The 23518-nt window shown below is 46.2% G+C and overlaps 1 protein-coding gene across 4 annotated transcripts in view; it reads left to right on the top strand.

Annotated features, from left to right (window-relative positions):
- SNTB2 (syntrophin beta 2) overlaps positions 1–23518 on the top strand; it is a 230899-nt gene that overhangs the window by 27914 nt on the left and 179467 nt on the right. For all 4 annotated transcript variants that reach the window (XM_029608316.1, XM_029608317.1, XM_029608318.1 and 1 more), the window contains exons 2-3: positions 20581–20794; positions 21636–21846. In XM_029608316.1, coding sequence (XP_029464176.1) covers positions 20581–20794; positions 21636–21846 — 425 coding nt within the window. The remainder of the gene's footprint in view (positions 1–20580; positions 20795–21635; positions 21847–23518) is intronic.

Genomic DNA, 23518 nt, shown 5'->3' with positions numbered 1-23518 from the left:
CCTTTCCTCTATGGCCCCTGCTGGGTTCCATTATACACAAGATCCAGCGGCACAGAGGCCTAGTTCTTCTAGTGGCCCCGGACTGGCCAAGAAGACCCTGGTACGCAGACATGAGAAGACTACTGGCAGGGAATCCACTTCCCCTGCCTCCACACAGGGACCTGCTGCGGCAAGGTCCCATCCTCCACGAGGATCCAGCTCAATTCTCTCTTATGGTCTGGCCCTTGAGAGGGCTAGACTGAAGAAAAGAGGATATTCGGGGCCGGTAATAGATACACTCCTCCGAGCACGCAAGTTCTCCACATCCCTAACATATATAAGGATCTGGAGAGTATTTGAAGCCTGGTGCGAAACTCACGGCACCAATCCACATGCTGCTAAGATCCCTATCATTTTGGATTTCCTGCAAGATGGACTTCAGAAGGGTCTGTCCCTCAGTTCCATCAAAGTTCAAGTGGCAGCGCTGTCCTGCTACGGTCCCCGGAGTGATGGCAACAGCATCGTCACACACCCAGACGTTTCACATTCGCCCGCCACTGAAGTGACCAGTACCTCTGTGGAACCTCAACCTAGTTTTGGAGTTTCTAGCGGGACACGCCTTCAGACCCCTTCGAGGCCTGTCCCTCCGTTTGTTAACCCTGAAGATGGTATTCCTGCTGGCTGTATGCTCAGCACGCCTCATCTCAGAGCTACAAGCACTGTCCTGCCGTGATCCGTTTCTCAGAATCACTCCAGAGGCTATCCATCTTTGCACGGTTCCTTCCTTCTTACCCAAAGTTGTCTCACACTTCCACCTCAACCAAACTATATCCTTGCCTACCACGGAAGGTTTGAAGAATTCGGAAGGTTGAATACTACGCCATCTCGACATCGGCAGGCTACTGTCTGGATACCTGGAAATGTCGGAAGAGGTACGAAAGACGGACCATCTGTTCGTCCTTCACAGCGGGAAGAAGCAAGGAGAAGCAGCCTCACGGCCAACCATCGCCCGCTGGATCAAAGAAGTTATCAAGGCGGCCTACGTAGAGGCAGGAAAACCACCACCTCTACAGGTCAAGGCTCATTCTACCACAGCGCAATTGGCCTCTTGGGCAGAAACTAGGATGCTGTTGCCTGCAGAGATATGTAAAGCGGCGACGTGGTCCTCCCTCCATACCTTCTCCAGATTCTACCATCTGGACGTCCAGGCCAGGGAGGACACAGCATTTGCGAGGGCAATCCTGAACGGACCTCGGGCAGCCTCCCGCCCAGTCCGGGAGTAGCTTTTGTACATCCCACTTGTTTTGAGTCCATCTGCTACACGCTAGGAAATGTTTAGATTACTTACCTGATAATCTCCTTTTCCTTAGTGTATGCAGATGGACTCAGCATCCCGCCTGGCTGCCGGTATACATGGGGATTCGCCGACTCACGGTAAGCCATGTTTTTCTTATAATAGGGCATCCACCCTGCCGGGGTGTCGACGCCTTCCGGTTGAGAACACTGGTGGTGTCCAGCTACCATCAATTGGTCAGGGTAATACTGTTCATTTAAACGACCGGTCAGTCACACATATATCCATAAAAGCTTTTGCAAGGAAGATTACTGAAGTGCTACACTTCCTGTGGGGGTATATGTACCCGTGCTGACGTCAGATCAGTCTCCAACTGCTAGCACGAGCACACTATACCCACTTGTTTTGAGTCCATCTGCATACACTAAAGAAAAGGAGATTATCAGGTAAGTAACCTCAAAATTACTCACTACTGCCACCTCTGGTGGTTTCCAAAACTGTTTAATAAAAGATTCAAATTTGTGTTTGTGTGTCCAGAGTCTAGCCTGACACTGTGGTCCCTCACGGGACTGCCCTACGTAGGCGTAGTCAGCTGCCACAGTGTCCGAGGATCCACCCAAACATCAATAACCATAACAGGAACAAGCTGACCTCGAAGGGTAACCAGGAACGAAGTAAGGCCCCCGAGGAGCGGGTACCTGGGTCATCCGAAGTAGTGTACAGAGTGAAGGCATCTGTAACCTGAGCGAAATCAGCAGGAACGAATCCTTGCTAACCCGTAGCTGGAAAGGAAGCTGAGGTTTAAATACCCGGAGGTAGTGAAGTCATGTGGAGGGGATGCCCCCGAGGTTCCCACGATGACTTACGTAAAAGGAGGGCCAGCGCATGTGCGCGTGCCAGAGGTGATCCCAGAGGAAAAATGGCGAACGCAGTCGCCCTTGCTGGTCTGGGGACGCTGGAGCAGTCGGTGTGTGGAAGTGGAGGCAGCCATCTTGCCGATGGGAACTGAGAAAGGTAGAAAAGAAGTGAAACAGGCTGCGGCCGACGGGCGCAACACTTAGAAGGGAGTCAGTTGGATCCCTTGATAACTGGTAAAAGGGGGTGGATAAGGAGATAATGGAAAAATTAAGTGAATTATTTGCTTCTTTCTTTACTAAGGAGTATGCTAGAGGCATACTATACCAGATTCTTTGGTGATTCTGAGCAACTAAAGCAAATTGCTCTGAAACTGGAAGAGAGATAATAAATCACATTGACAAACTCGAGTAACAAATTATAAGGACTGTATGGTATTCACCCTAGAGTGCTGAAAATTCAAACATGAAATTGCAGACCTGTTTGCTATTAATCTGTAACCTATCATTTAAAACAGCCACAGTATCTGAAGTCTGACCAGTGGCCAATATAATGCCATTTTTGAAAGGATTTCAGAGGTGATCCAGAAGACTATAGAGTAATGAGCCTGATGTTGGTGCCAGGCAAAATGGTAGAAGCAGTTAGTATAGGTGTGTTTAAAAAAGGATTGGATAAGTTCTTGGAGGAGAAGTCCATTACCTGCTATTAAGTTCACTTAGAGAATAGCCACTGCCATTAGCAATGGTTACATGGAATAGACTTAGTTTTTGGGTACTTGCCAGGTTCTTATGGCCTGGATTGGCCACTGTTGGAAACAGGATGCTGGGCTTGATGGACCCTTGGTCTGACCCAGTATGGCATGTTCTTAAAACTGTCTTGCCTTGACGAGAGATCTAGATTTTTTTGAAGGTTAAATAAACATGGATAAAGGTAAGCCAGTACATAAAAAGGGCTCCAGGGGCGATCCGGGAAACTACAGACCGGTTAGCCTGACTTCAGTGCCAGGAAAAATAGTGGAAAGTGTTCTAAACATCAAAATCACAGAACATATAGAAAGACATGGTTTAATGGAACAAAGTCAGCATGGCTTTACCCAAGGCAAGTCTTGCCTCACAAATCTGCTTCACTTTTTTGAAGGAGTTAATAAACATGTGGATAAAGGTGAACCGGTAGATATAGTATACTTGGATTTTCAGAAGGCGTTTGACAAAGTTCCTCATGAGAGGCTTCTAGGAAAAGTAAAAAGTCATGGGATAGGTGGCGATGTCCTTTCGTGGATTGCAAACTGGCTAAAAGACAGGAAACAGAGAGTAGGATTAAATGGGCAATTTTCTCAGTGGAAGGGAGTGGACAGTGGAGTGCCTCAGGGATCTGTATTGGGACCCTTACTGTTCAATATATTTATAAATGATCTGGAAAGAAATACGACGAGTGAGATAATCAAATTTGCAGATGACACAAAATTGTTCAGAGTAGTTAAATCACAAGCAGATTGTGATAAATTGCAGGAAGACCTTGTGAGACTGGAAAATTGGGCATCCAAATGGCAGATGAAATTTAATGTGGATAAGTGCAAGGTGATGCATATAGGGAAAAATAACCCATGCTATCATTACACGATGTTGGGTTCCATATTAGGTGCTACAACCCAAGAAAGAGATCTAGGTGTCATAGTGGATAACACATTGAAATCGTCGGTTCAGTGTGCTGCGGCAGTCAAAAAAGCAAACAGAATGTTGGGAATTATTAGAAAAGGAATGATGAATAAAACAGAAAATGTCATAATGCCTCTGTATCGCTCCATGGTGAGACCGCACCTTGAATACTGTGTACAATTCTGGTCGCCGCATCTCAAAAAAGATATAATTGCGATGGAGAAGGTACAGAGAAGGGCTACCAAAATAAGGGGAATGGAACAACTCCCCTATGAGGAAAGACTAAAGAGGTTAGGACTTTTCAGCTTGGAGAAGAGACGACTGAGGGGGGATATGATAGAGGTGTTTAAAATCATGAGAGGTCTAGAACGGGTAGATGTGAATCGGTTATTTACTCTTTTGGATAGTAGAAAGACTAGGGGACACTCCATGAAGTTAGCATGGGGCACATTTAAAACTAATCGGAGAAAGTTCTTTTTTACTCAACGCACAATTAAACTCTGGAATTTGTTGCCAGAGAATGTGGTTCGTGCAGTTAGTATAGCTGTGTTTAAAAAAGGATTGGATAAGTTCTTGGAGGAGAAGTCCATTACCTGCTATTAAGTTCACTTAGAGAATAGCCACTGCCATTAGCAATGGTTACATGGAATAGACTTAGTTTTTGGTACTTGCCAGGTTCTTATGGTCTGGATTGGCCACTGTTGGAAACAGGATGCTGGGCTTGATGGACCCTTGGTCTGACCCAGTATGGCATTTTCTTATGTTCTTATATATATTTGGATTTTCAGAAGGCGTTTGACAAAGTCCCACATGAGACTCAGTAAGTTAGAAAGTCATGGGATTGGAGGCAGTGTACCATTTTAAAACACTAACTGGGTAAAGGACAGGAAACTGAGTAGGACTAAATGGTCCTATTTGCAGATGGAGAAAGGTCATTTATGTATTGCCACAGGGATATGTACTGGGATGTGTGCTGTTTAATACAGTGGAGATCGGTGTATATAAAATGCCCTTTATTGAAATTTGCCCGACTCTGGCAGAGTTTCGCTCTTTGGCCGAGAGCTGCCTCAGGGGCAACTAGAAACAAATAAATATATTAACAATTAAAAACATACAAGGACTCATAAAAACACAAATCAACAAAAAACATAAAAACATGTACAATCTTAAAAATACAAACCAGGTCATGTGTGTAAGATGACAAACATAATGGTGTACAAGAAAACAGAATGATATATAGGAGGGCAGAAAAAGAACTGATCACAGAGTACATGTGTAATGTGTCATAGACTGCAACAGAAATTCATTACAATATATAGTAAGAAACCAGAGAGGATAGCTTGGTGTTAGTATAAACCGCATATTTAAAGTACATAATAAAATAAGGGGGGGGCGGGGTGGAACGGCAATCCAACCAAACAGAAAGATAAAAAATGGATTTAAAAGGTTAAAAAAAAAAGCTTACTAGACGTTAGCAGGGCTTATCACGTGCCTGCAAGGTTGATGTAATCGTAATAGCGTATCCACTTTTTAAATGATCTTTTCGTTCTTATTCTAAATGAGACAATAGTGCATATAATAAGTTAAAGAAAAAAATGAGAAAACAGAAAACACCCACAAGATTTGCAAAGAAGAAAATAGTGAAACATGGGATAAAAAAATAAAAAAGAACATGGGATAAAATTAAAATTAATATTTTTTTAATTTTATCCCATGTTTCACTATTTTCTTCTTTGCAAATCTTGTAGGGTGTTTTTTGTTTTCTCATTTTTTTCTTTAACTTATATGCACTATTGTCTCATTTAAAATAAGAACAAAAAGATCATTTAAAAAGTGGATACGCTATTACGATTACATCAACCTTGCAGGCACGTGATAAGCCCTGTTAACGTCTAATAAGCTTTTTTTAACCTTTTAAATCCATTTTTTATCTTTCTGTTTGGTTGGATTACCCTTCCACCCTCTCCCCCCTTATTTTATTATGTAATTTAAATATATGGTTTATACTAACACCAAGCTATCCTCTCTGGTTTCTTACTATATATTGTAATGAATTTCTGTTGCAGTCTATGACACTTTACACATGTACTCTGTGATCAGTTCTTTTTCTGCCCTCCTATATATCATTCTGTTTTCTTGTACACCATTATGTTTGTCATCTTACACACATGACCTGGTTTGTATTTTTAAGATTGTACATGTTTTTATGTTTTTTGTTGATTTGTGTTTTTATGAGTCCTTGTATGTTTTTAATTGTTAATATATTTATTTGTTTCTAGTTGGCCCTGAGGCAGCTCTCGACCAGAGTCGGGCAAATTTCAATAAAGGGCATTTTATATACACCGATCTCAGTTTTCTTCATTGCTATACAGCTAACTGGATCGGCTTCCGATTTGTTTTCTGGGTCCATTGCTGTTTAATACATTCATAAATGATCTGAAAAAGGGAGCAACAAGTGAAGTGATCAAATTTGCACATAACATGAAATTATTCAAGGTTAATAAAACCTCAGTAGATTGGGAGAAATAGCAGAAAGCCCTTGCGAGACTGGGCATCTAAAGGGCAGATGAGATTCTGTGGACCAAGTGCACAGTGATGCACATAGGGAAAAAAAAATCCCAGCTACATGTACACAATGCTGGGGTCTGTTTTGGGAGTCACCTCTCCAGAAAAGGGTCTTATTGTCCACAAGGACTCCACACTGAAATCTTCAGCTCAATGTGGAGCAGCAGTCAAGAGCAAATGGAGTGTTAGGAATGATATGAATAAGATCGGAGAATATCCTATTGTTTCTGAATTGATCCATGGTGTGATGGCACCTTGAATATTGTGTGCAGTTCTAGTTATTCCATCTTGAAGAGCTAGCAGAACTAGAAAAGGTACAGAGGAGGCAATAAAAATGATAAAGGGGATAGAAGGGTTCCCCAATGAAGGCAGGCTAAACAGATTAGGGTTAGCTTAGAAAAGAGAAAACTGAAAAGGGTCATGAGTGGGGTGGAACAGGTAAAGAGAGAGTAATTTACCCTTTCAGATAGTACTAGTACTGGGGGGAAACTCCATGAAGCGAACACCCAGCATATTTAAAACAAATCATAGAAAAGTACTTTTTCACACAGCACGTGGTCAAGGTAATTAGAATAGCAGGGTTTGGAGGAAAAGGCCATAAACTATTAGCCAAATAGACTAAAGAAAACCATTGCTGTTCTGGGAGCGAGTAACCAGAAATAGATTTACGTTTTGGGATCTGCCGAGTTCTTGCGACCCTGAAGTGACCACTGCTAGAGCCAGGATTCTGGGCTCGCTGGACCTTGGACTGACCCAACATGACATTTCTATCTTGTTTTGTGTGTAAATGTGTTTTTATTAACAGTACTGGCAAAACAGTATTCACACATACTCTATGACCAAATTGAAATATACATCGTGTACAAGAACACCTACTGTTAAAAATGGATTACAACAATCCTGGTAACAGAAAAGAGAATTACTCGTACGCAATATACAGAACATAACATTGTGGAATACAAACATATATGCTGTTGGTGATTAGTTTTGATGGAAAGGTGGCATGCATGGAATTGCTGTGTAGGCCACTGAACAATCCCTTTCGTTCATTTTTCTCCCTCCCAATTGAGGCACTTGTCTCTTTAACCAGGTAATAATAGTAAGCTGGCCCGGATTCAGGTAAGAAATAATCCAAAGGGACATATAACAAATACATGTTCAGGAATAAACATTTCCACTTAGGTTATGTGCATCCAAAAGCAGAGAGCGTATGTAATCAGAAAGCTGTATAGTTCTTGTGCAAAAGTCATAGCTGATGTTAACTTTATGTAAATTGCAATCAACTTGATGAGTTCCAGTGGATCCTTGTATGCTTGAAACAGAGCTCACTGAGCTCCTCCTAGCCATTCCTATGTACTCAGTTGAGGGATGGGCTATTTAAAACCGTCACCATTTAGGAACCCGCTATCTGATTAAGACTTGGAATATACCCAATGAACATGCTAATTAGCTGATATAATCCCAATGCGCCCAATGATCTTCAAAGCCGCAAATAAGGTGTTACATCTCCGGATAGAGCGTGTACATAATCCTTCCAGATGAGCTGCATCTGATGGCATTGCTTTGCTGACCCTTTTTTCACTGTAAGATATTCCATATGAAGCAGCTTATGGAATTGTTGCTTCCAAAATATCTTAAGAGATGGGGTTGGTATTGTCCAATGTGTTAAGATTGCGGATTTAGCAATGAGCGTTATTTTGTCCAGCAACCAGAGTTGCGTCTCCTCTATTTCTAATGTAGTGTCCTCAATTATCCCAAACAGCCAGATGGTTGGATACAGTGTATAGACTTGTGCCAGAGCTTATTTACCATGCTTTGCAGGTATCCCCAAAACTGCTGTAATGTGGGACAAGACCAAAAACAATGAAAGAAATCTGGTGTCGGGTGAGAGCATCGTATGCAGACTCTCAGTGGCCGCTCCCATGTAGTAGGCTCTTTGTTGGGCAAAGTATGCCTGATGAAGAAATTTAAACTGCTTGTCTCTTATATTCACATTTTCCACAATACTGGGTATTCTTTGGAAGCAGTAGGTCATATCCAAGGGCGATAACGGGTTAGGGAGCTGTTTGTTCCATTTGACTGTCAATATAGGTAAATAATGGTTTGGTAAGAGATCCATTATTGCCTTATAGAATTGAGAACATTTTAAATGCTTTCCATTGGATCCCTTAAGGAAAGTATGGATCCCTTGAAATTGAAAGAGGAAGGGGTTATTCTTCAACTCGTCAAAGAGAAAATGTCTTAATTGTAGATATCCATAGAAATCTTGGTTGGGAAGCGTGTACAGTGGTCCCTTGACTTACAAACTCAATTGGTTCCAGAGGGCTGGTTGTAAGTCAAGACTATTTTTTCCATAGGAAATAATGGAAGAACCCAAAATGCGTTCCAAACCTCCCAAAAGCACCCCTTACTTAACCATTTCTATAATAAAAAATGGTTGTATAAGGTCTGTAATTACCAGAAACACCAATACTTCCCTTGTGTACGCACCAAAAAGAAATAAAATGTGCTTAGCCTACCAGAAACAACAATTCAAGTTTGTTTATTTAAAAGTTGACATCTTTGCAGGAAGGGAGGAGGGGGGGAGGATGAAATGGAAGGTGGTTATTGTTAGGAAGTAGAGTCCCATTCCATTAGAACATCTGGAATCTGGCTCTCTGGTGTCATTTCTCTACTTTGGGGGGGGGGGGGGTCTGTTCTGGTTCACTTGGTCTCAACCTTTTCACAACTAAAAACTGGTCTAAGGTTGTCTGTTTCTTTCTTTTCTTCAATTATTTTCTGAAGTATCACATGACATTATCATTAAGCAAGTGAATGCAATGATTGGCTTTTCCTCTGTCTGGGGGGGATCTTCTCTACAAATTTATTTTTATTTTTTATTTATTTAAATTTTTTTATATACCGCACATGGGGTCACTTACGTGTCCGTCTAGGCGGTTTACAATTTACATACACAATAAAAACAATTTGAACATAAGACACAATAAAACAAAATAATTCTTTCTTTACAAGTATCAAGCAGATATAGATAATTCAGAGTAAACATTTAAATGGTGGTACTGAGATTGTATGCTTCATTAAATAGAAAGGTTTTAACCATCTTTTTGAATTCATTTCGATTAGATGTCATTCGGATACTGTCTGGTATGTTTGTAGCTCTGTCCTTTTTTAATTTCAGAAGAGGAAACTTGCTGCACTGATTGTTGCTCCTCCTCCTCCTTTTCAGAAAGCTCCTCAGCTGCCATTCTTTGTTGCTCAGCCAGAAGTTGCTGAAGTTCCTCTGTAGACAATTCCCCTGAGTGTTCCTCCACCAGTTCCTCAACATCAGCACTGTCTACCTGCAAGCCTATGGACTCAGCTATAGTAACAATGTCATTGACAACAGGGTCAGTTGCAGGCTCAGGCTCCTCTCCTTCGAAGTCTCGCTCTTCTATAATTTTAGGCCACACTTTCTTCCAGGCAGATCTCAATGTCCTTTGAGAGACATTGGCCCAGGATTTCTCTATTAACCCCACATGCTGTAATGTTCCTTCCAGAATTCTTTAAGGGTTAAATCCATATCTGGAAGCACTTCTGGAACAGTTCCTTGGTGTATAGCTTCTTAAAGTTAGCTATGACCTGCTGGTCCATAGGCTGCAGTAGAGGAGTTGTATTGGGTGGGAGGAATTCTGTGAGCCATGGGAATTCTTCAGCCAATTGTCTTCCAAGTCTCATGGGTGAGCAGGAGCATTGTCCATGAGGAGAGCCTTGAGTGGTAAGCTTTTGTCCTCCAGATATTTCTGTACAGTAGGACAGAAAACTTCCCTTATCCATTCAAGAAAAAGGACCCTTGTCACCCAGGCTTTTCTGTTAGGGGTCATGTGGAGATCTATCTTCATGACATTCTGTTTTCTGAACACTCTAGGGGTCCCAGAACGATAAACCAAGAAAGACTTTATTTTGAGGTCACCACTCGCATTGGCACAGCATTAAGTTTAGCCTATCCTTCATTGGCTTGTGGCCTGGCATTTTCTTTTCTTCCTGGGTAATGTATGTTCTCTTGGGCATTTTCTTCCAGAATAGTCCAGTTTCATCACAGTTGAAAACTTGCTGACAGGAAAAGCCATTTCTCTGTCATTGCTTCGAAGTGGGGTATGTAGTTTTCAGCAGTCTTTTTTTTTTTATCAGAACTGGCAGCTTCACCATGCCTAGCTACACTATGAACCCCAGTTCTTGCTTTAAAATTGTGAAATCACCCCTTACTGGCACGAAATATTGCACCATGTTCACTTGGTAATGGCTTATCCTTTACGATATCTGCATTTATAGCCCTAGCTTTTTCACAGATTAGACACTCAGACAGATAGCAAGTGATTGCCTTTCATTTATCCACACTAGCAATAGTCTTTCTACCTCATCTATCACTGTTGATCGTGACTTACTAATTTGAGTGACACCTCTAGCCCCACTAACTTCCTTGTATAAATCTTTTTTCTTTCGGGCAGATACAGAAAACTTCACGGAAGAGCGGGTGAGTGCCCGCTCTCTGGTGCGCGATCCAGTAAATACATTTATGTAAATGAGGGCCCGCAGAAAAAGGAGGCGCTAGGGACACTAGCGCCTCCTTTTTGACAGAAGTGGCAGCTGTCAGCGGGTTTGACAGCCGAAGCTCAATTTTACTGGCGTCTGTCAGCGGGTTCGAGAACAGACACGGGTTCAGAAAATAGACGCTGGCATAATTGTCAGTCTTCCAACCCACGGGCAGATTTAAAAATTTTTTTTTTATTTTTGGGGCCTCCGACTTAATATCGCTATGACATTAAGTGGGAGGGTGTACAGAAAAGCAGTTTTTTGTTTTTTTTCAGTTTTTTTTCTGCTTTTCTGTACGCTTCCCCGGTGCTGGCCGAAACTAACGCCTGCCTTTGGCAGGCATTAATTTTTGAGAGTAAAATGTGCAGCTTGGCTGCACATTTTACTTTCTAAATCGCGCAGGAATAAATAATAGGCCTATCAACGTGCATTTGTATGTTGCGGGCGCTATTAGTTTCGGGGGGGTTAGAAGCGCGTTTTCGATGCGCTTTTACCCCTTACTGTATAAGGGGTAAAAATAGCACGTCGAAAACGCATGGCCAAACGTGGGCTAACAGTGCGCTGTGCCAGAGCGCACTTTACTGTCAGGCCGATACAGAAAAACGCGCGGGAGAGCTGGCGAGCGCACAGGCCACTCTCCTGGGCGCGCGATTCAGGAGGGTGGCCTATGCAAATTAGGGCCCACGGTAAAAAGAGGCGCTAGGGACACTAGCGAGTCCCTAGCGTCTCCTTTTTGACAGGAGCGGCGGCTGTCAGCGGGTTTGACAGCAGATGCTCAATTTTTCCTGCGCCTTTTCTCGAGCCCGCTGACAGCTACAGGTTCAGAAAATGGACACGGCATAATTGAGCGTCCGTCTTCCGACCCATGGGCATAATTTTAATTTTTTTTTTACTTTTGGGGCCTCCGACTTAATATCGCTATGACATTAAGTGGGAGGGTGTACAGAAAAGCAGTTTTTTTTTCACCGGCACTTCCCCGGTGCCAGCAGAAATTAACATCAGCCTTTGGGCAGGCTTTAATTTTTGAAAGTAAAATGTGCGGCTTCGCAGCACATTTTGCTTTCTGGATCGCACGGGAATAACTAATAGGGCCATCAACATGCATTTGCATGTTGCGGGCGCTATTAGTTATTAGTGTCGGGGGGGGGGGGGGTTGGCTATGCATTTTCGACATGCTGTATAAGGGGTAAAGCTAGCACGCCAAACCCGGGCTAACAGTGGGCTTCACCAGAGCGCACTGTACTGTATCGGCCCGTTTGTAAGATTGTCGAAATGGTGGATTTTGACATGCTGTATATGAGAGCGAGGTCACTCGAATGCCACTCTCAAATTTCTGCACAATTTCCTTCTTTTCGATAGTGATTGCTTTCTTTATCTTTGGGGCCATTTTTAACACTTCTCTGGTGTTCTGCAGGGAGAAGAAATAAAAAAAAATAAAAAAAAAATCTAAAAAGGTGTACAACCAAAAACACCAACCCCAGACACTCTTTTCCCCCTCCCCACCACTTCTGTGCACATCTGTGGCCCTCCAGAAACTCTTCTGTACCTTGCCAGCTGAGTGCTGTCCCCAATGCTGTTGTTTGCTGCAATTCTGTGCCGGGTCTGCCCATGTGCAGCTAAGATGAACAGGTCCCATAGATAGCAGCAGCAACACTAGCCAGCCAATCTCTGTTGAAGTCCTGCCTTCCAAGACCAAAAAAATGTGATCGGCAGTAACAATGGGCCAATTACAACCAATCCGCGAAAAAAACCAAACTGCACACACGTAGCATGAGTCGTAACTCAAAATTTGATCGTAACCTGAAATGTTGGTCGTAACTCGAGCCGCTCGTAACCAGAGGGCCCACTGTATATCGTCTGAAGCTCCTTAAAGCTGAAAACATAACCCCGATCAGGTCCTCTGCTGATTAGCTGATATATTGTCTTTAAGCCATTCATATTCCAGTGACAGAATATAGCTTGGTCCATCCCTGGTTGAAATAAAGGACATCCCCCAAATTGGCAAACATGCCATAGAGCCAGACGACATATGGAGGTACTTGCACATAGCTTTCCAAGCCATATGGAAAGGGTGTATAACCACACTGTGAGTTATGTATCGTGGTAGCAGCGTATCCTTTACGTGTAGTACAGCTCTAGGAGCATAAGGGGCTAGCCAGTGTTTATAATGTTCCAAGGGGGAGAACACAACTCAGTATTGCAAATCCAGTCCCCGTATATGTCTCAATAAGCTTGCATGGTTATACGTAATTGGTCGGCCGACTCCTCTTCCAAGACACGTCTCACGAAAATGCCCTTTAAGGGATCCCTCCTGTTCAGCAGCGACCTCGAGAAACTGGCTAATAAATGGGGTGCTTCTCCATTACCCCGTCTGCCAGAAGACAGGCCAAGGAGGAGCCAGCGCCCGTTTCCTAGACCATCCAGAGGTAGAAACTCGCAGCGCTTCAACCCATGTAGGACTCTCTACCAAGCACCTCGTCCACAGGCCAGGAATCAGTCCTTTCGGACTAAGCGCAACAAGAGGGGAACCGGCGCGGGTTCGGGTCCCGGCCGCACCCCACAATGACAATCAGCCGACCCATCCGGGGACAGCAGCCATAGGGGGCAGGCTAACCCTCTTCTACCACAGGTGGGTCGAGATTACCTCGGACCAGTGGGTCCTCGCCATCATCCGAGAAGGGTACTACCTGGACTTTCTTTGGCTCCCACCGGACAAGTTTGTGGAATCTCCTTGTTCACCCCTCAAGAGGGCGGCACTAGAAGTTACTCTGCAAAGGCTCCTGTCCCTAAAGGCCATAATCCCAGTGCCTACAGGGGAGATACATTCTGGGTATTATTCCATTTATTTCATAGTGCCCAAGAAGGGCACTTTCAGGCCCGTCCTGGACCTCAAGTCAGTCAGCCGACACCTACGGGTCCCCAGCTTTCGCATGGAAACTCTGCGGTCTGTCAAATTCAGTACAGCCAGGGGAGTTTCTTACATTCCTAGATCTGTCGGAAGCCTACTTGCATATCCCAATTCATTGGGATCACCAGCGCTATTTACGCTTCCAAGTGCTGAATCAACACTTCCAGTTCCGAGCTTTACCCTTCGGGTTAGCCACTGCGCCGCGAACCTTTACCAAGGTCATAGTAGTAGTGGCGGCGTCCCTCAGGAAGGAAGGAATTCTCATCCATCCCTACGTGGACGATTGGCTGATCAGGGCAAAGTCCCCGGAGGAGAGCCACCAGAGTTATATCTCTTCTGGAAAGCCTAGGATGGGTAGTAAACCTGAACAAGAGTTCCCTACAGCCTTCTCAGTCGCTGGAATACCTAGGAGTCCGATTCGACACCCAGGAAGACAAGGTCAGTTTGACCTCCAAAAGAAGATCAAAGCTCGGAATCGTCTGCAAGCCCTGCTGAGCGCCACTCGGCCCACGGCTTGGGATTACTTACAGGTCCTCGGCCTTATGGCATCCACTCTGGAGGTGATACCATGGGCGCGGGCTCATGAGACCATTACAATGCGCCCTCCTATCTCGGTGGAGCCCACGATCACAGAACTACACCACACACCTACCTCTACCAGCCAGAGTGCAGAATCAGATACGGTGGTGGTTGCAGTCCGGCCACATGAACCGGGGGTCAAGAATGTCCTCCCCAGCCTGGATCCTGCTCACTACAGATGCCAGCCTGAACGGATGGGGAGCACACTGCGAAGAACTCACCGCCCAAGGGCGGTGGAACAGAGAAGAGTCGGGGTGGAACATCAACCGACTAGAGGCACGGGCAGTCAAGCTAGCGTGCCTGCGATTTGCCCACAGACTCCGCAACAGAGCGGTCAGAGTGATGTCAGACAACGCCACCACGGTGGCATACATCAACCGACAGGGCGGAACCAGAAGCCAACAGGTATCCCTAGAAATAGCCCCCCTGATGACTTGGGCGGAAGCAAATCTCCAGGACATCTCTGCTGTTCACATCGCTGGGAAGGACAACACCACGGCAGACTTCCTCAGCAGAGAAAGCCTAAATCCAGGGGAATGGCAGCTGTCGCCCACAGCTTTCCAGATGATTGTGGATCGGTGGGGGACGCCGGGCATGGACCTTCTAGCAGACAGGTCCAACGCTCAAGTACCCAGATATTTCAGCCACAGGCAGGATCCGCTATCCCAGGGGATCGATGCCCTGGTACAGCCATGGCCGCAGGGGATCCTGCTATATGCCTTTCCTCCATGGCCCATGCTGGGCGCCATCGTACACAAGATTCAGCGGCACAGAGGCCTGGTTCTTCTAATGGCCCCGGACTGGCCAAGAAGACCCTGGTACGCAGACATTAGAAGACTACTGGCAGGGACTCAATTTCCCCTGCCCCCACACAGGGACCTGCTGCGGCAAGGTCCCATCCTCCATGAGGATCCAGCTCAATTCTCTCTTACGGTCTGGCCCTTGAGAGGGCTCGACTGAAGAAAAGAGGATACTCGGGGCCGGTAATAGATACACTCCTCTGAGCACGCACGTTCTCCACATCACTAACATATATAAGGATCTGGAGAGTATTTGAAGCCTGGTGCGTAACTCACAGCACCAATCCACATGCCGCAAAGATCCCTACAAGATGGAATTCAGAAGGGTCTGTCCCTCAATTCCATCAAGGTCCAAGTAGCAGCGCTATCCTGCTACGGTCCCCGGAGTGACGGCAACAGCATCGCCACACACCCAGACGTTTCCAGTTTCCTGAAAGGAGTCAAACACATTTGCCCGCCACTAAAGTGGCCAGTACCCCTGTGGAACCTCAACCTAGTTTTGGAGTTTCTAGCAGGACACGCCTTCAGACCCCTTCGAGGCCTGTCCCTTCGTTTGTTAACTTTGAAGATGGTATTCCTGCTGGCTGTATGCTCAGCACGCCATGATCCGTTTCTCAGAATCACTCCAGAGGCTATCCAACTTCGCACGGTTCTTTCCTTCTTGCCCAAAGTGGTCTCACGCTTCCACCTCAACCAAACCATATCCTTGCCTACCACGGACGGTTTGAAGAAATCGGAAGAAGGTCGAATACTACGCCATCTCGACATCTGCAGGCTACTGTCTAGATACCTGGAAATGTCAGAAGCAGTACGAAAGACGGACCACCTGTTCGTCCTTCACAGCGGGAAGAAGCAAGGGGAAGTGGCCTCACGGGCAACCATCGCCCGCTGGATCAAAGAAGTTATCAAGGCAGCCTATGTAGAAGCAGGGAAACCACTGCCTCTACAGGTCAAGGCTCACTCTACCAGAGCGCAAGCAGCCTCTTGGGCAGAAACTAGGATGCTGTCGCCTGTAGAGATATGTAAAGCGGTAACGTGGTCCTCCCTCCATACCTTCTCCAGGTTCTGTCGTCTGGACGTCCAGGCCAGGGAGGACACAGCATTTGCGAGGGCAATCCTGAACGGACCTCGGGCATCCTCCTGCCCAGTCCGGGAGTAGCTTTTGTACATCCCACTTGTTTTGAGTCCATCTGCTACACGCTAGAAAATGTTGAGATTACTTACCTGATAATCTCCTTTTCCTTAGTGTATGCAGATGGACTCAGCATCCCGCCCGGCTGCCGGTATACATGGGAATTCACCGACTCACGGTAAGCCATGTTTTTTCTTATAATAGGGCATCCACCCTGCCGGGTGTTGACGCCTTCCGGTTGAGAACACTGGTGGTCTCCAGCTACTATCAATCGGTCAGGGTAATCCTGTTCATTTAATCGATCGGTCAGCTACAGCTTTTGCAAGGAAGATTACTGAATTGCTGCACTTCCTGCGGGGGTATATGTACCCGTGCTGACGTCAGATCAGTCTCCAACTGCTAGCACGAGCACACTATACCCACTTGTTTTGAGTCCATCTGCATACACTAAGGAAAAGGAGATTATCAGGTAAGTAATCTCAACATTTCTGTCTAAGAAACTGGTGGAAATTTTTGTCCTCATGTAAATGGGCAGGGAACCTCCATTTTTTGGGGAATACCCGTTTGGATGATAACCATATGTCTGCCCACACTGCGGCAAGATCCTCTGACTATAGTACCAATTTCCGTGGTTTCCACCTTGGCAAATAAGCTGTCAGCTAATAGAATGTAATCTACTCTTGACATTGTACTGTGAGCTCTTGACACATGTGAGTATTCTGTTACTCTGGGTGCAGCACCCGCCATATATCCAGAAGCTGCAATGTTTTACATAAATAGGCCACACCAGTCTCTGCTCGTGATTTATACCCCTTGGGAGTCTGTGATTTATCCAATTTGGCATCATGTACACAGTTCAGATCGCCTACAATGATCAATTCTCCCTGTAAATTTGTCAATAGTAAGCTAGTAATATGAGTAATAAATTCTTGGTCATGCACATTTGGAGCATAAATGTTACATAGTTATGTATTTTCCCGCCAAGGTTCCTAAAATTACAATATTCCTCCCTTTGCTGTCTTTTATTTCCTTTGTAACAGACAATGGTGTATTTTTATTCACCAATATCGCTACTCCACCCTTCTGCCATTTCTCCCCTGCTAAGGGGAAGGTTGTGGCCCATTCCCTGCACAGCTTAGTGCTCTCCAGCTCATTTAAATGCGTCTCCTGAAGACAAGCAATATTAACCTGTAGGTGTTGGAATATTTTTTTACCCTTTATGGGGGAACCAAGCCCATCAGTATTCCAGGAAATAAATGTGTATTTACCCCCCATAGTTGGTTATTTGTGAAATATACTGTTATCAGCAGAGAAAAGCTGGTATAGGGGTTGGGTTCCCAGCCTAGCCCCCCCCCCCCCTTATATACTTTGTCTCTTTCCAAGCCTTCCCTCTGATGTGTCCAAAAGCATAGATGATAGCCCCCATAAACAGCTGACCCAGAACTTGGAATAGTGTACGTGCCCCATACCCCCCTGACTCTCCCTCCCCCCACTCCCCAAAAAAAAAAATTTCCCTCACACCCTGTAAGACTCTGTGAGTCTTCCTTGGAGATCATTTTGATTGTGTCTGGGCAACACTTCCTTCACCCATCACCCTTTACCCATATAATGCTCTTGTATTTGGAATCCGTGTGATGTCACTTGTTAAGCTCAGCTAGAAATTTGGCAGTTGCTTCCAGCGTTTCATAGATGGTCCATTTTCCTCTATAGTTTACACAAAGTTTAGCTGGGAATTGTAAAGAAAACCGAATTTGCTTTTTAATCAGCATGCTGCATAATGGTGCGAAAGATCTTCTCAGTGTTGCCACTCTCGCCGAGTAGTCAGGAACCAGCCAGACGGGAAATCGCTGAAGCTGCAGATTTTCATCTTTACGAGCAGCCTGTAAAATATGTTTATGATGGTAATTCAGGATTTTGGCTATGACTATGCATGGTCTCGTCTGGCTTGCAGCGCGTGCTCCCAGGTGTTCGATTTCCAGCTTCCCTTTAAGCTCTGGGAGGCCTAGCGCGTCTGGCAGCCATTCAAGTAACACTTGTCCTTTATCGTTTCGGGTATCCCAGGAAACCAGAGGTTGGACCGTTGTGCACGATTTTCAAGATTATCAATTTTATCTGTTTGATCTTTGGGTTTTTTCCATGTTGGTCTCCTTGGTATTGAGTGCCGAGACTTCATCCTCTAGAGCGGACATTCTCCCCTCCACTTGGTCAAGCTGCGGCGCATATTCAGTTATGACTGCCTGTAAAGAGGTGAGTTGTTCCGAGATGCCCGTTAGCTTCCCATCCAGGGCATTGATTACTGCTTCTTTAATTTCCGCCGTAGTTGGGCGCAGCTGCGTGCTCAATTTAGGGCTACCTCCACTTTGGGCCTCAGCCGCCGCCGCCGCCATCTTGCCTTCCAGCTCGTGCGGTTTTTCTTTGTCTCTTTGCTAATTTTGCCGGCATAACAGAGGGCAATTTTTGCATAAAGTTGGTTATCGACATATGCGAGTCAGCTGGGCGGGTTTCAGACCTCCAACATGGCCGATTCAATCAGATGGTGATGAGGAAAGGGATGTGGAGCCCAGAGCTAGCTCAGACGCTTCTGATCCAGCTCACCACATCACATGATCTCCTCGACATTTCTTTTATATTCTTATGTCTGTCTCTACCAGAGCCTTTTGTGTCAGAAGACTGATGTTTGCCGGAGAGCTCTATTAGCTGTGATAGTCTTGGAGAAAGCTGGAGTCTTTCTAGGTATTCCATGAGCTTTTGAAACCTCGAGCAGTGGTCTCCCTGGCATCAGCAGTAATGAGTCTCTAAATCTGACGCGCTCCCTCCCCTCCCTTTCCCACACAAATCATGGGGTCGTGCTGGGAAAATCATGTCTGTGTACTGAGCCTGTAGTCTCTTCCTGCTCCCATGCCTACGCCCTGCAGTTCCGGCTTGACTGGAAGGACCAAAATTCCTGATTTGGACTAGTGAGGCAGCTCGTGAAGAGTTGGCTCCTGCAGCCCTTGATGGATGCTGAGCAGTTTCCAGGATGCAGTGTGTCCTGACCCCGGCATCCCAGCTATTGTCCCACTGCCTGCTCTCTTCCCAGAAGGAGTTGCTCAAGCTCCTGTCAGTGCAACATTTCTGGTTTCCAGCTTTTATTGTGCTGCTGGATGCTACCGGAAGAACATCTTTAGGCGAGCTGTCTCCAGAGAGTCACCTGCTTCCTCTTGTGCATTGGCCAAATCCAGCTTGCAGCAGCCAGGAGGCCTTGTAAATAGAGCAGCCGGATGCTAGACATGTTTGGTTCTTGTGTACTAGGATCACAAGACACTGGCCAGATCCCGGCCGGTCTGGTGGGCTTTTGGCACAATTGGAGGGAGTCTGAGTTTCACATAAATGTAAGGATTCTGAGCAAGGTTGAACAGTATGTTGGGGAAGTTAGCAGCTGAGTTAAGACACATCCTGGTTGAACCCCATCTGTATAAATTAGCTCAGACTGCATGCAGTAAACTTAGTGATGCAGTTTGGATGTTGGACGGGTGGCAGCTCAGGAGTATGACGCTTGGAGAAACAGAATTGATGAAGCTTTAATTGCATTCTAGCAGCTGCAGAAAGTTGCATGCTCTTTAATAAATCACATTTGTCATCTAATTGTAAGCCGCAAGGGACTTAAACAGGATCAGTCCCAGAGGACACACTTCAGTCAAGGGCCTAGAAATGAGCAAAAATTGTGAGATTTGGGATGGCAAACTTCTTCACACTCACTCCAAAAGCAGATTTGCCCATAGTTTACCAATGTTCATCCAGTGCTGCAAAAAAGATTTGGGGGTGGCCTCCAAAGATGTCATGTCCCAAAACAGCAAATGAATTTGCTGCTCCCACTCTTTTCCCTGAATCTTTCTTCACCCTTTTCCATTTTCACTCTTCCTGCTTTCCTTTCCCCTATGGTTTCCTTTTGCTCTGAACCAGCATCTGTACTCCTGTCCTTGATTTTAGCCATGTGGAGATACAGAAAAGAGAACATTCCACAGAAGCCCCCACTGAAGAACCAGAACCAGAGTCCAGTCCAAAAAAAGCGTGCCATTCGGATGGCTGAACATGGGAGCCAGCCCCTGGGCAGTGAGCAGTAACTAAGGCAGGCTGGAGAGTAGTGGAAGCAGTTTACCCTGTGTGCACGAGTGCTTTGCATAATATTTCTCTAGCTTCCTCCCTGTGGGATTTTGCCATCTGGCTTGGTGTTCTCATCGCTTCCCTTGCTTGTCCTTTCCCAGTGAAGTATATCCACGAAGTGGCTCCATACATTCGGAAACCGTCGCTCGTGTCTGACTTGCCTTGGGAAAGCTCATCGCCTCAGTGTACAAACCTGAGCAGCAGTGAGGATTCCTGCTCCCCCAAACATGTCAACGGCGTGAAGGACTGCAAGATGATCCCGCTGAAGATGTGCTTTGCCTCCAGGAACCTGTGCATGCCAGACCTGGAGAACAGGTGAGCGGCGGGGGAGCCACTTGCCTTTCCTTTCCCTTCATGCACATCCCTGCCAGAGGCGGTGGGAAATGCTGGCGTTAGGTGGACATTGTTTAAAAGTGTGTAGCTTGAATCTTTCATGTTAAGGTGTGAAGTGGTTTGGTTTTTACAAGCTGACTGACTATGAGGAACCCTGCATCTGGGACTAGGATTATTTGGGTTTTCTTTTCTCTAGAACTGGAAGTAGTTTATTGCCCACCCCTCGCTACCATGTGCTTCAGCTTGCTCCTCCTCCTTGACTGGTGGCAGTGGGTCAGATATTTCTGCTACAGTTGTTAATGTCTGCAGGGGCTTGCCTAGAGCAATGCAAGTTAAGAGGGGCACCTGCCTGTGGGACAGGGTAGGAGGTCTGTGGACCAATGTTTTCTTGCTGAGCTCAGAGTTGCTGTCTGCTCCCTGCTCTGATCTCATAGCTGGGTATTCAGGGGGGGGGGGTGTACTGTGTAAGAGGATGTACTCTAGGGCTTCATACAAATCCCCGCGTGGAGCTGTTTTGGGGAACAGGATCTGTGGGGAGGTCTTTTGAAGGGATTACTGGTGCAGTCAGGAGGACACGATCTGGGCTGTCGGCAACTGACTTTGAAAGCATCATGACTCTATTTTATAGTGCTGCCTGTGATTCTCCGAACTAAGCTGTAAGCTCACAGATCCAGATAAAAAATCATTACCGTGCTATATAATTAATCCACCCAGTTCTGAAATCTGTGAAGGCTTCAGTGATCATGCACAGCTGATTACTCCAACACTAATTTTGTTTCCATTAACAATATCCTTTCTTTCTCTGTCTCCTTTGCCTCTGCAGATTGATTGAGCTGCATTCTTCTGATGGCAGGAACACCCTGATCCTGCGCTGTAAGGACACAGCCACAGCTCACTCCTGGTTCATGGCTATACACACCAACATAACTGCCCTTTTACCACAGGTCCTGGTGGAGCTAAATGCCATGTTAGGATCTGGCAGTGCTACAGGAAGCAGCAGAGATATCAAACAGGTTGGCTGGCTGGGAGAACAGGTAAGGAAAAGGCTAGAAGGAGGTACCACATTCTTTCTTGCCAGGAATCAGATCCCACTGCTTTATCTTTGTTATAAGCTGTACCATAGGCAGAGCAGCTGCCCTCCTCCCCCTTCTCATCCTGTAACCAGTGTTCTTGAAGGTGAATTGATTCCTTTCTCAAAGGACAAGCAGGATAGTAATCTTCACGCATGGGTGACAACATCAGATGGAGCCCTGATCCAGAAAACTTATGTCAGAGATTCTAGAATTTTGATTAAGACACACTGAGCATGCCCAGCATGTCCTAAACCATGCGTCTATGCAGGGTCCCTCTTCAGTCTCTTTCCGCAGAGCTGTAAGCCTCATTGTGAGTGAGCTCACTTTGGCTGGCTGTTTTTTTGGCCTTGTGGAAAACACTGGTTTTCGTGCATTTTTCCTCATCGTTCCATTGTCTGTGCCCTCCTATAGTGCCTACTAGTCAGGTTTTCGGTGATTCGGTAAGTTTCCTTTTGCAGTCAATTCCCCATGGCGGTGAATCAGTGCTCGCCTGCCATTGCTGCCCCGCCATTTTCCGTTCGTGCCCATTTTGTTTAATCTATCATGGCCATGTCTGGTTTTCGGCGATGCCCCCAGTGCCCAAGGACCATGTCCATAATGGATCCGCATGAGATGTGCCCTCTACCTGGAGGCATTGCATGATGTCTGGGGTTGCCACTTATGCGCCAGATGACCCTGAAGGGATGTCTGCTTCAACTCGACAAGATGGAGCAGCACTTTGGGTCGAAGAAATCTGAGCCGTTGGCATTGTCAATGGTGGCATTGGCACTGAGCCATCGACATCGGCAGGACCATCAATTCCGTTGATGCCGTCTGTGCCAGAGACCGATCATCTTATCTTCTCCAGGCTGAGGACGTCTGGTTCCCCGTCATTGACCTCGGCACCGGGGAAGGACCAGGCCAAGCATCGAGGGAAGCCGAAGATTCATTGGCACGGTCCCCGGCGATGCAAGGTGCCGGGCATGGGGACCTGCTTTTGCTGCTATGTCCCTGAATGACCCTACAGTAAGGAGTACCAATCCTCCATTGGTGCTGATGGTCCGTGACTGTCTCCACTGTTTCTGATGCCAGTCACCGATCCACCCTGAGGGTCCAAAGAGGACCTGGCCACTCCTCCTTCCTCTTAGTCTGTGTTGGCGTGAGCAATGTTCGAGGAGGAGCTGGAGCACAGAGTCCAGCTAGCGGTAGACCAGGCGCGCGGTAGGGCTTCGGTCTTATGGCACCAGACTTGGTGCCGCCCATCCTCGTATTGCTTCTGGAGAAGCTCAATATGCTGTTTGGTGCATTACTGACCCAGCTGGCGTCTGTTCTTGGGACAGCATCAGTGCCCTGTGGGACACAGAGGCCTCCCCCACTGATAGGAGGGTGGTCATTGCCAGTTCCTCTGAGGAGGAAGCTCCACTGAGGCCGGCAGAGACGCTGAGGCCTGCTACCCCCTCCCCCAATCCGGTTCTACCGGTGCCTGTATTTCTGGACGAAGGCCGAGCACCTAGGGACCCATCCCCCTGTCACAGTGAGGATGAGGAACTCCATGACCCGTGGGGGGGGGGGGGATGATTTTTCAGAGTCCTCCTACGAGAGTCTCCCTTCAGACCATTCTTCTCCAGAGGAGCAAAGGAAGGAAGTCTGAGGA

This window comes from Rhinatrema bivittatum, chromosome 7 (assembly GCF_901001135.1).
Source record: "Rhinatrema bivittatum chromosome 7, aRhiBiv1.1, whole genome shotgun sequence".
Taxonomy (NCBI): Eukaryota; Metazoa; Chordata; class Amphibia; order Gymnophiona; family Rhinatrematidae; genus Rhinatrema; species Rhinatrema bivittatum.
Note: the sequence above shows the minus strand (reverse complement) of the source record. Positions and strands in the feature narration are given on the sequence as shown.